Here is a 17295-nt window from a genome sequence, read left to right as displayed (position 1 = left end):
TAGTTTGGCCTTTGCATCTTCTTGGACTTCTAAGGATGTGCTTTAGTTTCTCTTATTAGACAGGCAGCACATCTATTAAGCTCAGAGTCATGAGGTCCACAATTCAGCCCAGAAATTGTCTCTCCTAGTTGCTGCACCCTCAGAGGCAGCATTTGAAATTTCAGACCCAGATTCACCAGACTGCATCCCTTTTCTAGTTGTTCCTACCTGTCATTTATCTTGAGAGTGAAGGAGAGTAATGGGGTAATACTTTTTCTCACCTATCATATCCGACCCTCCATAACAAAAGAGAGACAAATTTAACAAATGTATTTAACCAAAGTTTTACATGCATGGAAGGTTTTAGAATAAAAAAATCCAAAGATATAGAGAACTTTCTCTATTTTTATGCTTTGATTTGATGAAGCACGGACAGCCATTTAGGAACATAATTGGACAAAAAGGATTTGATCTAATGCTAAGAGGCTGAGTGGGAAACCCAGTGAGCTCTGCTGGGCAGGTTCTTCTTGGCTTCTCTGTGTAGTATTTTTTCCCTCCCAGGTATGGGGCAGGATCCTTTCTGAAGTGAGGGTCTTATGACCTTCTATCGAACAAAGCAGGTCAGACAATTTCTCCATGGCCAGCTTCAAAAGAGAAAATCAGGGGAAGAGTAATATTTCTAGGCTTTATGGCTTACTTTGAAGAACGTGGGTTCTAGCTTCTGATTCACTTTTGGAAAGAGAAATTTTAGTTTCTGTTTTAGTGCCAGGGATCCAATGATTTACACCCTCTAGGCCTAAGAAATTCTAGTTTCTATGGATTGTCTTGTGGAGAAGAAAGGGGTCAGGATTAGGTCAGAGGAAGATTTTGATTTTTGAGGTTGCTTCTTTGGGGTCTTGTTTTCTGAGCCTTAATATGAATCACTGCTTATTCAGGGTTACAAATTGTTCTGCAAGTAGAGGAAGGGCAGTGCTTTATAATTTCTATTTCCTAATATAGATGAGTGGGTCAGTTAAAAAATACTTAAGAGCCAGTTGCAGGGGTGCACACCTTTAATCCCAGATAGCTGAGAAACTAAGGCAGGAAGATGGCAAGTTTGAGGCCACCCTTGGCAATTTTGTGAAGCCCTTTCTCAAAATAAAAACTAAAAAAGGGCTAGAGTGTAGCTCAGTGGTAAAGTGCCACTGGGTTCAATCCTGAGCAATCCTTGTCCCCTGCCCCTCTCCCATCACCACCACCAAATTTAATATTGATAAGACTTTTTGGACTCATTGTAAGGTTTAACTTCTTCATTTATTCTTTTCATATAAGTGATTCTCCACTTTCCCTTTATTTCTTGATGCTTTGTATCTTCCTGAGATTAACTTCAGCTCTTGATGATGCTTTGTACTCCAGGACTCAGATGGCCTGGTTTGACTGTATTTGTGTCAGCATGAGAGATGATCCGGTGGGAAATGCCATTTTCAGTGATATCGCTTTTCATTATTATTAAGTGACCTTCCATTGTTGGAATCGCATGGATCTCCTCTGAAATCTTCTCTCTCCACAGGCTCAGCAGTGGCTTTCTCAATGTGCTTGAGGTCCTGAAACATGAAGTGAAGATAGGGCTGGGGACAGGTCAGTATTTCACTGGTGAAAGTGTGGCATTGGTCAATCAGCAAATAACTTTTGATGGGCTGGGGATGTGGCTCAAGCGATAGCGCGCTCGCCTGGCATGTGTGAGGCCCTGGTTCCATCCTCAGCACCATATACCAACAAAGATGTTGTGTCCACCGAAAACTAAAAATAAATAAATAAATATTAAAGATTCTCTCTCTCTCTCTCTCAAAAAAAAAAAAAAACTTTTGATGCAACTAATTTGCAGATAACAGTTTTATGTTTAAGAAACATGAATTTGATTGGTAGTGATGTCTTATTAAGTATCTAACTGAATAGTGAGGTTGGAAGTAATGGGAACTTGTCTGTGAAGAGAGATGTTTCTATGACACTAAACCCTGAAAGCCATTAACCCTGTTTGTGGTTTAGAGGTTAGACGATAAAGTACCATTGCTTCTAAAGTATTTTAAAGGTTCTTGATTTCCCCCACCATTATTGTTTTGTCCTTCTGGCTAGGTTTTAATAAGGTTATTATAAGGTTGGATTTTGTGTGTGTGTATGTGTGTGTGTGTGTGTGTGTGTGTGTGTGTGTGTTTTCAGTAACTTCATCATCAAATACTGTCTCATAAGAAAATGTATTTGACTTTGCCAGAGTGACCAAGGTCAGATTCCATCTTTGCCAACTTCGAGAACTCTGAGACACTATAAGAACCAGCTTTGCTTTTAACCCTTGTTTGGCCAAAATGGGACTCCTGGTTTTCGACAGGTAGTCTGATGCTCACCCAGCTGAAGGACATTCTACGTGGCAGCTGGGTTAGCAATGCACTCTTTCTTTACAATGCATTTTAATTGTTTTTCCTGAGTGTGTGCACTGCTGCTCACTTAGAAAATGAGAGTCAGCCTAAACGTCTAGGCATCCACTGTGAGCCTTCTTTAATTACTGTGTGTGACTGAACTAAAAATTTTTTAAAGGGAGATGAAATTGGGCACAAGAGGTTATTTTTCTAAAACTTTTAAAATAGACACATAAAACTGTACATATTAATGGGGTGTACTGTGATATATATATATATCACAGTACACCCCATTAATATATATATATATATATATATATACACCCATGGATATATTGTATGATATTTAAATTAGGATAAGCATATCTGTCTTCTGAAACAGTTATCATTTCTTTATGGTGAAAATATTCAAAATCCTTTCTTTCAGCCTTTTGGAAATATATAGTACATTATAATTATCTATGGTCACCTTACTGTGCAACAGCACACCAGAACTTATTTCTCCTAATAATAGCTTTGTACCTACTCATTAACCTATTCCCACATCTCCCTCCCCACTACTCTCCTCAGCTTCTGGTACCCACCATTCTATCCTCAGCTTCTATTAGGTCAAGTTTTTTTTTTTTTTTTGGATTCCACATTATGAGTGAACTTATGTTGTACTTGTCTTTCTTTTCTGTTCCTGATGCTTTTGTCTTCTTGATATTTCAGAACATGAGGCTGAATGCATATTGAAATTGATAGTTCTCACCATTTTCTGCAACAACTCAAGTTCTAGGTTATTACAATGAGATATTTTACATCAAGCAACTAATTAGAAAAACAATAATATTCATTATTATTTTGTTAAAATTATCAAGAAAGGTATGTTAAATTAGAGATTTTTTTCCAGTTTTACATAGAATCAAAGTAGTTAGGATTTTTAAAAATTCTAATTTAAGTCGTAAATTATTAAGATTGGGATAACATTGGGATTTCATCACTGATGTTAAAGGAAGTGAATTAGTTTCTTTATTTTCACAGGAAATTTTTAAAGGTTAGGGAAAAAAATGGCCAAGAGTTTGCTACACACTACAGTTAGTTAATATGAAAAATTTAGCAGACATAAAAAATCAGGTAGGTATTGCTCTCAATTTTTCTAGGAAAATTCCCATGATTTAAATTCATCATGCAGTTTCTTCAGTTCTTGACTGGGTTGTTATCACTGTGGCTGAAAAAGCATAGGAAACATTCTGGCAAATATATTGATCAAATGTTTGCTTAAATGTGACATATTAGTGTATTAGCTTGGAGAATGTTGTTTCATTTTTATAGTCTTTATCGCCAAAGCCACCTAGGGATCCACTATTTCCTAGATATGATGTTTATGTTATCAATTTGCCCTTTCTTTATAGAGTTTGGGAGATATTTAGCCTCATACTGTGAGTAGAGAGGAAGTCCAAGAACAGTTTGTGCACTGTGTCTATAACAAATATGAGCAAATCTTGACTTGCTCAAATATTAAAAACCTGCAGGAAGCCTGTCAAAAAAGCATTGCAAAGCAAGAAAAGGCAGTTTAGGAATGAGAGCAAACATCTAATAATGATCTATTTCTGATCCAGAAGAAAATTTCTAAAAATTGCCATCATCCTTAGAGTTTAAAAAGACATGACACTCTGAAAATATAGCAAATGGTGGTGAAAATACAAATTTTTCAAAGTGGAAAAAATAAACAAAAAAATTGAAATACAAGCATGTGAACTCACACTGCTGGAGAGATGGTAAATGGTATAATCATTTTGAAGAGCATTTTACAGTTTCTTATAAGGTTAAATATACATCTACATATAACCCAGGAATTTCACTCTTGGATATTTATCCTGGAGAAATGAACAAACATGTTTTCAAAAAGAGTTGTATAAGAATGTTAATACCTGTTGTATTCATAAAAGCTGCCACTTTGAAATAATCCAAGCATCTGTCAACAGGAGGATAGATAAAAGCAAACTGTGGTATATTCACATAATGGAATATTACTCAGAAGTTAAAAAACAAGTTACTTATACATACAAAACATGAGTACATCTCAAAAATATCTTAAGTGAAAAAAAAGATAAAACAAGCATATACTGTATGATTTCATATGTATAAAATCCAGGGACTAACAGAACTAACCTGTGTTCACAGAAATCAGGAAGTGTTGGAGGTGATATTAGGAGAATTAACTAGAAAAGGCCATAGGGAATTTGCTGGAGTAGTGGAAATGATTGATATCTTGTTTTTTTTGGGGAAAGGTAGTTAAAACTGTGTATAACTGTTAATATTTATTGAACTGGATGTCCAAGTACTATACATTTTATAATATCTTAATTATATCTCTATTAAAGCAAGAACAAACCAATTATGTAGGCGGATATAAGAAACAGAACTGTTGCAAAAAACGAATTCAGTGATGGGGGGAATAACATGGAGTAAAGATCAGAAGAGGGTGTTAGAGGATGATCCATGAGGAGGGCAGAAGGCATAGTGCCAACACAGGGGCCTTATGATGGAGGTCCTGGAGTCAATGGAACAAATAATGGTGCTTAAAGGATATTTTGTTTTAGCTTAAGAAGGAGCTATGTTGTAAGTGCTTGCCCCATTTTATGTTAAATTATACCTGAGCATGTTGTTGCACAATATTTTAATTACAAAGAACAAAAACACTTCCAGAAACATTGACGTAGGGTGAAAAATTCAGTTGTCAACAAAACAATTAAAACAATTTTCATTCAAATGTTTTTTTTGCTAGCACACACAAAACCAAAGTCAAAAACGAATATGGGGGTGAAGCAGTCATTAGCCGAAAATATTATATCTGGCGAATTCTCCTTCATATATGAAGGCATCAAAATTCTCAGCTAAACAAAGCCTTGGAAAGTAATCTCTCTGAACCCCTTGAAAAAAATAACTAGAAAATCTATACCATTTATTTATTGGTGGGCCAAAATGAAGTGCCATTATGTGGGAAAGAAATAGAACAATGTGCACATTAAGAACAACTGGGTCCAATTTCTCTGCCACTGGCTGGCGAGGCTAGCCACCTTGACCTAGTGGCAAGTTACCTTGTCACTGTGCTTTAGTGTTTGTCTCTAAAATGGAGTTGATGATAGTAGACACCTTGTAAGATTGCTTTGAGGAAAAATAAAGTTAATATGTGATCTTCTTAGAAAGATTCTTGACATAGACTAACAATTGAATACTTGTTGACTAGTATTAGGTAAAAAATCTATGCCATTTATTTATTGGTGGGCCAAAATGAAGTGCCATTATGTGAGAAAGAAATAGAACAATAAAATTTAAAGTAAAGCTGTTATCAGTTAAAGTAGAAATAAGATTAAAATATGGAAATGATTTTAAAAAAATAAAAGCAAAAGCCCCAAATTCATCTCAATGTGAATAATGTTAAAAGTAATGTATATTAAAAAACTATCAGAATGGCAACATAAATCAGAAAGAGGCTCCTGGGTCCTGAATACATACTTGTTTTTGAAACTGAGTGTCAGATTCTTCAGTTTTGATTTTATATTTTCTTTATATGATTTGTATGTCTTCAATGTTATAGAAATTTAAATAATATATGTTCTGCAAGAAATAACTTCCTAAGTACTAAAAATTCTCCTGTCTTCTGATTTTGTTAACAAAACCCAAGTTGTAGCGTCTGTGTAAGATGTACTTGGCAAGTGGCAGCCAAATTATAAGTGTATAAAACTTCTCGTCTCAGAAAAAAAGTGAGTTGCATGTCATATTTTGATTTTGACTTTGCAATATAAAAATACAGGTTGAGTAGCCTTTATCCAAAATATTTGGGAACAGAAGTATTTTGGATTTCAGATTTTTAAAAATTGGAAATATTTGCATATGTATAATGAAATACCTTGGGTAAGGGACCCAAATCTAAACACAAAATTTATTTGTGTTTCATACATAATTTATATACATAGACTGAATGTAATTTTAGACACTATTTTTACTGTTCCTGCATTTTGGAGAGCAGCTCATCTCATGAGGTCAGGTGTGGCATTTTCCACTGTGGTGTCATCACGTTTTGGAGCATTTGAAATTTTAGATCTTTTGATTAGGAATGCTCAACCTATATTAAAGATAACTACTGGCAGAATTATGTGGAATGCCTCCTGTCTAAAATAGGAAGGATGCTTGGAAGTCAAAGCAAACATGGTAGATAACCCCAAAACAGTAATCTGAAAGAAAAATTTGAAAGTATACAACAAGTTTACATAAACAATACATATAAATTCATTAAAACAAATGACCTGCATATAGCAGTGTCTCATTTTGCAGTGATGATTACCCATCCTGACTTGGTTTTTTCCAGTACTCCCAAAGCACTCGTTCTTTGATCTCCTTGTGGAACCCAATCCAGATTCCAGACCCATTATTGCCTCCCTGATTTACCCTGCTTGGATGCCGGTGGACATCACTGGAAAAATGGCTTCTGATCCCTCTTTGTGTTCACTTTGCAAAAGCCCAGGCTTTGATTCTTTTATTGTTCCTCTTTCTCAGAGCACATACCTGGGCATCTGGAAGGTGCTGAAGAAGCATCTCCGGTGGTACAGTGCTTGCCTAGCGTGCCTGAGGCCCTGAATGTGGTCCCCATCACTGCAAAATAAAAATAAGACAAAAAAAGTCACACCATAAATATATACAACTTTTGCCCATCAATTTAAAAAATCAATAAAATATACAGATTCCTGAGTTTAATCTTGATAGATAGATCCTGAGTGAGCAGTTTCACAATGGGGTTTCAAGAGATCTGTCTAGAAGTTGATAAAGAGCCAGGTTTGGGAACCTCGGCTCTGCAGAGGAAGTACTATGTGCATGTTAAGAACAAGCTGAGTCCAATTTCTCTGCCACTGGCTGGTGAGGCTAGCCACCTTGACCTAGTGGCAAGTTACCTTGTCACTGTGCTTTAGTATTTGTCTCTAAAATGGAGTTGATGATAGTAGACACCTTGTAAGATTGCTTTGAAGAAAAATAAGTTAATATGTGATCTTCTTAGAAAGATTCTTGACATAGACTAACAATTGAATACTATTTGACTAGTGTTAGGTATTTGGCATTGAGTTTCTTTATTTGAAATTAATTAATTTATTTCCAATTAACATGTAATGTACAAAATTGAAGAGTGCTCTCTATTAACATGGATGAATAAGTTAAATGGATATAATAAAACTTTTCAGGGGAATTGAGTGATCCTTTGGAAATACTGTTCTGGTAAAAGAAAAGCATTTTCTAAAAAAATTCCTTACAAGTTTACCTAAGGACAAGTAAGACAGTTGAACATGAAATTGAGCTGCAATCTATAATTACTATTAAATAGGCAATTACTTTTGATCTTTGCAGTATATATAGGCATTAACAATTATATATGTCTACCTAGAAATGACAGAAGGAACCCTTAAGATATAAAGTGTATTTTATTAGCTATAAATGTATTTTACTCTAATAAAACTTGCTAACTCGCTTGACATTTATATGAACTCATTTAATAACTTCTATATATGTTTCTTTCAAAGATAGTGTTTCAATTGAATTATGATTAGAGATCTCATTTAAACCACTAAAAATCTTTTTCCTCATTTAATGATGCCAACCAATATATAAAGCTAACTGAATCATCATTGCTTGTTTATTATACTAATTTCCCAAAATATATGTTTATTCTAACACTCTTTCTGCCAAATTATCTTAAAGAAGTAACTTTATTTAATTTCCTAAAGTTCTCATCTGGATTAGCATAAAGTTAGGACGAGGTTTTTGAATATAAAACTGTGAACTTGTTTTAAATCACATATAAATCATCTTTACAACTATGCAGATATATTTGAACAGTTTTTGTGAGAGTTCAGAGAATATTCAGAGATGTTTCTGTTACCTTTATTAATAATTTGGGTATCGAAATGGGCTGAACTGTGGCCCCAAATGTCTACCAAAACCTATAAATATGATCTTATAAAGGTCTTTATAGATATAATTAAGGTAAAGGTCTCAAGATGAAGTCATTCTGAAGTGCAGTGGGTCCTAAATCCAATGATCAGTGCAGAAAAGGAGAGAGACAGAAAACCGAGGGAGGAGGACCATTTGAAGGTGGAGGCAGAGATTGGAGTTCTACTGCTATAAACCAAAATGCCAGGAGCCACCATAAACTGGAAAAAGCAAGGAATGATTCTTCCCCAGAGCTTCTGTAGGTGTAACAGCCCTGCCAACACTGTGATTTCAGACTTTTGAACTCCGAAACTACGAGAGAAGAAATTTCTGCTGTGCTAAGCCATAAAAATATGTGGCAGTTTGTGACAGTGGTTCCAGGAACCTAATAGAAAATTCTAATTCTTATCAATGTTGATTTGCCTCTCTATAGATAAGACTTTTCTTTACGGATATTAAAGATGGACTATATCACTCAAAACAAAAGACAACCTTATGTATCTATTATTTCGTTTATCCTCATAAAGTTACTGTCTGGGCTTTGTTTTGCCTACCACAGATGTGGCTGGTGGTTATTCCTCATCCATGCTTGATGCCATCAGAAGAGCAGTGATGGTTTCCAATATCCTTTTAATTAATAAGGTAAATGAGAAAAGCCTCAGCCTCAGAGAAGTCTTCAGACTAGCCACTCTTGGAGGAAGCCAAGGTAATGACTATTTTATTTCTCTCTCACACAACATACAACCATGTTAATTTGTGTCCTTGAATGGAGTGTGAAGGTACATGATATGAAATCAGGGGAATCCAATACACATACTGTCGAATCCCAGGGGGCATAGCCAGCTTATAGCCAGCAAAGTATATGTTCAGGTATATGGCAGAGAAATCAGTTTTTCCAGGAGTTCACTATCTGGCATAATAGATGTTTGATACACAATTGTCATAAATTATGATAAATTGGTCACTTTAATGGATATTTGCATTGGCCACATGCATTCTGGTTCTTTAAAATAATCCACTGTTCCATTGAGTCAAGTACTTGCTTCTCTCTGCCTGAGTAATAATAATAACCATATACTACTAATAATAACCATATACTAAGCCATAGCCAAGACTTGCTGAGCTCAGACCCATGAATGGCACCATGCAACACACCTTACTATGTTGTTATTGTACCTTCATGACCACTGCTATTAATTCCATTTTATTAACAAGGAAATTGTGCAGGCTTACACAGCTGTCAAACTACAACATGCCATGATTGAATCCATAAAATCGAATGCCAAATTTCAGATACTTGCTTCTACTCTCCACTATATCTGCTTATAATAATTCCCACCAAGACCATGTGCTTGATTTATATATTTAAGTATGCTAATTACTCAAAGTCTCTTTAAGAGGAAAAAGATGTAAAAAAATAGTTTGTTGATATACAAATATTCATTAGTTTTTCTTGGTTCTCAAGTGTAACTACATTTTTATGAAAAAAATAGAAATCATAATTTAAGTCACTTTAGAAATATAGTGTAATTTGAGTGGATGATAATGAAAATAGCATAAAGCAGAGATAGCTGGTGAGAAATTAAAATATATAGATAAGGATTTAGAGATATAGATTTACAATAGATTTCTCCAGGCTTAGACATGGATGGAGATCAAGGCTAGGTGTACCCTGGGAAGAGCAATTTCTCAGTTCTTTGAAAGTTCGGTTACTATAATGAGTGCCCTAAAGAACATTTTAACAAAAACAAGTAGTGGTTCTCTTCTTTGCAGTGCTCTAAGCCTTGAGGTTTCATATTCTAAAATTCCCAGTTTCAAGCCACCCATTTTTTTAAACTTGACACCCTCTCACCAGCACCATCATTGTATTTGCACATCTGAGTTTGAGTTATTCTACCATCTATTTTCATGGTACAAATAAGCTGAATTTAAGTGGTGCCTTTTTTACTCTAGGCCCTCTGTGATTGCCCCATCAGGATCCTGTTCTAATCAAGCCATCATGGAATGCCTACCAAATCCTTTCTGCTGCACAGTGTAGCTTTTAAAACTGTGTTTCTGGGCCACTGGGCTTACTGTTACAGAATTTCTTCTCCTTAGCTTGTGTCTCTACTATGGTCTGGGTGAAATGGGATGAGTAAATCCCTGTGGCATATTCTCAGCTCTGCCACAGTCTTGACACTCACTCTCATGAAGATCAAATTGTGTGTAAGCAAGCCGGGTGCCATGGCACACGCCTGTAATCCCAGCACTTTGGGAGGCTGAGACAGGAGGACCGAGAATTCAAAGTCAGCCTCACATCTTAGCAAGGCTCTAAGCAACTCAGTGAGACCCTGTCTTGAAATTAAAATTATTGAAATTAAATACAAAAAAGGGCTAGGGATGTGGCTCAGTGGTAAAGTGCCCCTGAGTCCAATCCCCAGTACAAAAAAAAAAAAAAAAAAAAAGAGTCTTAACCATCTTCACAGAGCCAACATTTGCTCCAAAGACAGCAAAATTGCATTTCCTGAAATGCATTTGAATTGCTCACCATCCCAGCTCCGTCCAAATGCAACAATCTGAATGTACTGTTTATAAATTCATCAGAAGCAATTGTGTCTTTTGGGGTTAATTCCTCCCTGAACTCTTTGTGTTCTAATGACTAGCCCAGTTACTTTAACAAATTTGTAGGGACACTGGCAGCTGTAACTGGTTTTCTGGCCTATTAAACACACAACAAATTCATGTTGCATACAGCCATTGAAAACTCATACTTGTTATGCTTCTTTGCCAACAGCAAAAAGGATGGTGTATAAACAGTGAAGGAGGAAAAAAATTTTACTGATTTTCTATCATATTCAGAACTTCCCCTGACAATTAATAGAAGTCACCAATTGCTTTTAATATTTCTAATTATTTTCACACTCCTCTCTTAATGTGAAATCTAAAGAATTCTTTTCTTTGATAAAAGTTGTTCTTTAATTTTTTAAAAACAAGTAAGATTTATAAGTCAGTGCTTTGGGAATTGCCAAGTGTTCTGGATTTTTGCGCACAGAAATATATCAGATTTTGCCTAGCAGGGAAGATCTATCCACTATTTCCACAGCAGATAACAGGATGCCAGTGACAAAATGCTAAAAACACATGTAAAAATTGAAGTAGACAATGCTGCACCCCAGTTAACCTTCCTTGTGTGTATGTGCCGTTTGCTACCTCAGTGTATATCTTTGCTCATGTTATAGGCGTTAAGGAGATTTAGAGTCAACATGTTCACTGATCATGAAATCCAACTACCTCCATCTTCTGAAACTAAGTCATAGAAATGAGAGATTTTCTTCCTTGGCACTTAATAATCCTAGTACATGAATTATAGCTGGAGATGAGCAGAGTCAATAGACGTTATTGACCTATGCCTTATTTTAGAAAATCATTCTTCTTGGGCAACCAGAAAAGCTTTGAGGTTACAAGAGATTGGTCTGTTTTCAAATCATTGTGTCTCTTGAGTTATGAGGATCTGTTCACTTTGAGAAGTGAGTTGTTTTCTATTCAAAGGCTTGAAGTTACGGTAGAGAGGCCTACATTGGCAAATATACAAAAGAATAATTATTTTTTATTTATTAGAGGTTCATTTCACTGCCATAATAATAGATCTTGTTAGCTGTTTCATGGAACATAAAGAACAAAAAAGACAAGGAAAGGAATTGGAACTTTGTGGGGAAAAGAGAAGGGAAGAAGATCAGTATTAGGCCAATTCTTAGGTATTCATAGGTATCGTGTCTGTTCTTAGAGCCATAAATAAGAAGCACAGGCCAGCTGGCACTGATAGAGCTGAAATCGAATGACAACTTCAGAATTATGATCATAGTGATTGGGGGAAACCATTTTTATTTTCACATTTTGCTTTCTTATACTTTGCTTCTTGTAAGTGGAAGTCTTGGGTCCTACTGGAATGAGAGCACTTTTCTGCCTCACTATTGATTATTCATTTTTTTCCTAGTGATATTTTGGCAGATTCTATCCCTGCAAACCGAGACATTAGCATGGTCTGATGGCTTGCAGTACTGACTGGGTTTAAACTTGTTTTCTTCTGCAGCCCTGGGGCTGGAGAGTGAGATTGGAAACTTTGAAGTGGGTAAAGAATTTGATGCCCTTCTGATCAACCCCAAAGCATCTGACTCTCCCATTGATATGTTTTATGGGGATTTTGCTGGAGATATTTCTGAGGTAAGTAAGACAAAGTTAATCAAAAGACATTTATTTCGTAAAAGAAGTCAAAATAGCTTCCTTGTAGAAAAGTAAATAGAAACTGAAACATTTTAATGGAGTTGAGGAGAATCTTAAAGGGAAGGTTGATCCCTTTGATAATGTCCAATTTATGACAGCAATGTTAAGAATAATTATGATTAGCAAAATATTTGCATTTGAATGTGTTAGTGTATCTGGGCATATTTTTCTATAAGCAGCCATACATAACTAGTATTAATTGAACACTTGATATGTGCTAGGTAGGCTTGGGATTAAGCCCTTTCATACATAATTTTATTTAATTAGCAGAACAACTCCAAGAGAAATAGGTACTATTCATATTATCATACTAATTATAGGGGCAGTGAGGCTGAGGGAAAGTTAAGTGATTTACAGAGGACTCATGGCCAGTAATTAATATGCAGAATTTGGATTCAACTGGGAAGACTTTCTGACCACCAGAAATTGGGCTCTTGACACTATGCTCTTTCTTTCTTTTTTTAAAAATTTGTTCTAATTAGTTATATAGTAGAATATATTTTGACATATTATACATATATGGAGTTTGACTTCTCATTCTTCTGGTTGTGCATGATGTAGAATTACATTAGTCATTTAATCATATATGCACATAGGATAGTAATGTCCAATTCACTCTACTATCTTTCCTATTCCCATTCCCATTTCCCCTTCCTTCCCTTCATTCCCCTTGGTCTAATCCAAGGGACTTCTATTCTTCCCTAACCACCCCACCTTATTGTTAATTAGCATACAAATATCAGCCTTTGGTTTTTGGGAGGATTGGCTTATTTCACTCAGCATGATATTCTCCAGTTCCATCCATTTAATGGCAAATGCCATAATTTCATTCTTTTTATGGCTAATATTTCATTGTGTATATTTACCACATTTTTAGGGTACCTTGTTAGATTCATAGTTTAGCTATTGTGAATTGAGCTGCTCTAAACATTGCTGTAGTTGTGTCAATGTAGTATGCTGATTTTAAGTCCTTAGGGTATAAACAGAGGAGTGGGATAACTGGGTCAAATGGTGGTTTCATTCCAAACTTTCTGAGGAATCTCCATACTTCTTTCCAGAGTGGTTGTACCAATTTGTAGTTCCACCAGCAATGTATGAGTGAACTTTTTCCCCACATCCTCGCCAACATTTATTGTTGCTTGTATTCTTGATTGACATTCTGACTGGAGTGAGATGAAACCTCAATGTAATTTGATTTGCATTTCTCTAATTGCTAGAAATGTTGAAGATTTTCTCATATATTTGTTGACCAATTGCTTTTCTTCTTCTTGTGTCTGTTCAGTTCCCTTTTCCCACTTATTGATTGGGTTATTGGTTTTGGTGTTACATTTTTTGAATTTTTCATATATCATGGAGATTAATGCTCTATCTGAGGTGCATGTGGTAAAGATTTTCTCCCATTCTGTAAGCTCTCTTTTCAAGTTCTTGATTGTTTCCTTTGCTGTGAAGAAGCTTTTTGGTTTGACAGTTTTCTTAATTATATAAGAAAATGAGTTTTGTTCTCATAAAATATTTTCCTATTAATATAATAAACAAATCCATCTTAGTTTAATAATTATTGTTTATAAGACAGTTTTTAGAAAAGAATTAACTATTATCATTTATAAATTGATGTACTTATGAAAGTAAATGTAAAAATAAATATATTCAAGTTTTTAAAAGAAAAATGTTGGATTATTTGAAGCTTATATCATTTGTTATTGGGGAGAAAAAAGATCTTTCCTCTGCCATCTTAGGATCGAGACTTGAGTTTCCTATAACAAAAGACAGATCAACCAAAAAAAAAAGCATACAAATTTATTTATGGCACGAGAGCCTTCATAATGAAATGAAGACCCAAAGAAGCTGGTTAACCTGAATGCTAGGTTTGATGAAGAATGGAAAATTGGGAAAAGAGCATTCTCTAATAGTACCAAACTGGAGGCAAACAGGGCCTTATTTTGTACTGTGTCTTCTCTGTGATCCTTTGTCAAGGATGCTCCTTCCCTCCTTCCCTCTGACTTGAGGGTCTTAGGATCTGCTTCAGGGGAGAAGGGTGAGAGGAAGGTCACAGTGACCTTCCTGCCTTTGATTTTGGGGAAATGTATCCTGAGTCCATCATTATTTTCATATTACTTTTTCTTTTACTTTTTTAGTAGAGGGACTTTCTGGGAATAAGGCTTAATCCCATTCATCTAGTCATTTTTCTTATTTCATACACCTCTTAAAATATTTGAATCATTTCACTAGATTAATTTCTTTAATTTATATAATGCTTTTCCTTCAAATAATTCAAGGTTATATCCCAAGAACTTTCCAGCAGTAAACAAACATTTACTAGTAGTCAATAGGTTGTGTTTTTTATTTGTTTGATGCTTTTCTTTTTCCCTGAAAAGAAAATTTCTTTTAATTAATAAAAGTTTAAATAATAGAATTAATAGACAATTTCTTTTAATTAATAGTAGTTTGCTTTTGAGAAATACATTTCAAATTCTGGGCTTTACCAAACACTATTTCCTGTTAATTTCCTTTATGAAATGTACAGAATACTATTTCTTATTACTTTTATTTTCCATTTTAGGCTGTTATCCAGAAGTTCCTCTATCTAGGTAGGTAGCTATACATCTCTATGCTAAATAAGTCTTTTGTCTTTTTCTTGAGTATGGCTCTCTATGTTTGTTATATATTTAAATTTTATGTGTGTTAATTTGCCTTGATTTATTTTTTAAATACTCCTCAGCATCAAGTCCTTTTGTAGTACAATATTTAAAGTACTGCTTGAAATACACGTGACCCACTAGAGCATACAGTCACAAATCCCAAGCTGAGAATGGAAGCCCATAGGGGAAGAAATCCCATATGTAAACCTCTTACCCTCATCTGTACCCACATTCCGCCCTACCTTGTGGTATGTGTGATAGGTGTCTAGTAGACCCTCCCCACATGTGTTTCTAGTGTACTCATGTTCAATTCAATTCACTGAGAGAAATGATAATGCAGAGATTCTCCTCTGATGTTCCTTCCACTGAGTGAATTCAGTACTGAGTGAACTTGAGATGGGAGAGACACATGTTATTTCTCAGTTTCTGCAAATTATTCATTTCACCATGCAATATTAAGATAATGATTTCTTTTTCAACTGGGGCTAGAAATGAAAACCAAGCACTTAAGCTGAAAGGATGGGTATGGGGGTTGATTCATGTGACTTCCACCTTGAGCACAGAATCCAGACTCTAATCTCAAATTAGCTATGGCATCTTCTGCTGATCCAAGTTATCCTGACCAGATTATAAGCAATCTGAGAGGGTAAAAAATAAAATTAAATTAAAAAGTCAGCTGTTTTGTGTTTCCTTTCTTGCAAGTATTTTGTTTTAAATCTCTCCATGACAATTAAAATAATTATTGACACAAACCACTTTATAAATTGATTCTTTGATTTTTCTTTCAGGAGATGATCGAAATATTGAGGAGGTTTATGTGGGTGGCAAGCAGGTGGTTCCATTTTCCAGCTCAGTGTAAGAAGTTCTCCTGGGATGACATGGCTCTGCGTCTCCCTTGTGCCCAAGCGTGGTTGGAAAGTCACAATCAGTACCTTGTTCTTGGGATGACTATCTCTTTCTGTGTCTAGTTACAGTATTCACTTGGTAAACTGCTTGAAGGAAGTGCAGTAATTCCCAACTCTGGTTGGGAAGTTTCATAATTTCATGAAAATGTCTCCTTTTTGAGCTGTTCAAATTTACTTCAAGCTCAAACAGAAGGGGATATTATTGCTGGCCGTATGTCTATTATGAGATTGAAGTGAAATCTTTTTCCTATGTGGAAACGCGAAGAGCAAAGATATTCCTGTAAGGTTAGATATTTTGAGCTAACGAGTATGAAAATTACGGAACTAAAAATTAACCAGTGACCATATTTTTATGAGGGAACAAAAATTAGACAGTGAACAAATGTTGGAAAAAATCACTTCAGATTGTGTTTGAAAATTATATGCTGAGCATAAAGTTACTGAATTTTAAAATGTGTTTCTAGATTGACCTTGTGTTTTGGAAATTTGCACTTAATGGAATTTGCATTTCACAGATGTGTTCTTGTTGTGCTTTGCCTTCTTTTAGGGATGGATGTCAGGAATTGAATGCCATATGCTTTTTAAATATAGTTCTGTGCTTCAAAGTGTTTGACAGAAGTTAAGTATTAAAGATTTAAAGTCTCTTAGGAATATTATATAACTACATGGCATAAATAACTGTATTTTGGTGCACTTTAAAATCATCTTAATTTATAACTGTGTGATGTTATCATTGCTTCCATTTTATTAGAAGAGAAACAAATTCCATACACCATTGTTGTGTAAAATGGAATTTTTAATAAATCGGGGCAAGTACTGGGTATCCATGAGCTATTGATACTAATAGGACAGATCCCTTTGCAATAGCCTATTCTACCCAACCATATCCCACAGTTGCTGAAAATTTCATACTCAGATGTCAGACTGCTAGAATTTTAAAATGAAGGACAAATCTCATTAAAGAAATATTATTAAAAATATTTTAAAACCCTACATATTGAAAACACTCCATTTTCTAATCTTAATCCAATTATCCATTTGATTAATTATAATTTTCAGGACATTAGAACTTTATGGTAATGAAAAAGTGTAGATGTCTCACGTAAGGTTTCTATGAACAGGAGCTGATATATACTAGGCATCTAGGAATATTAAACA

The 17295-nt window shown here is 35.0% G+C and overlaps 1 protein-coding gene across 1 annotated transcript in view; it reads left to right on the top strand.

Moving 5' to 3' along the window:
* The window catches only part of Gda (guanine deaminase), a 94558-nt gene extending 78401 nt beyond the window's left edge, over positions 1-16157 (top strand). The window contains exons 10-14 of the mRNA XM_026389276.2: positions 1529-1596; positions 8893-9039; positions 12403-12533; positions 15154-15181; positions 16021-16157. Coding sequence (XP_026245061.1) covers positions 1529-1596; positions 8893-9039; positions 12403-12533; positions 15154-15181; positions 16021-16091 — 445 coding nt within the window. The 3' untranslated portion in view covers positions 16092-16157. The remainder of the gene's footprint in view (positions 1-1528; positions 1597-8892; positions 9040-12402; positions 12534-15153; positions 15182-16020) is intronic.
* Positions 16158-17295: the final 1138 nt, after the last annotated feature.

Source organism: Urocitellus parryii, chromosome 4 (assembly GCF_045843805.1).
Source record: "Urocitellus parryii isolate mUroPar1 chromosome 4, mUroPar1.hap1, whole genome shotgun sequence".
Lineage (NCBI taxonomy): Eukaryota > Metazoa > Chordata > Mammalia > Rodentia > Sciuridae > Urocitellus > Urocitellus parryii.
This window is presented reverse-complemented; position numbering and strand designations above follow the sequence as displayed.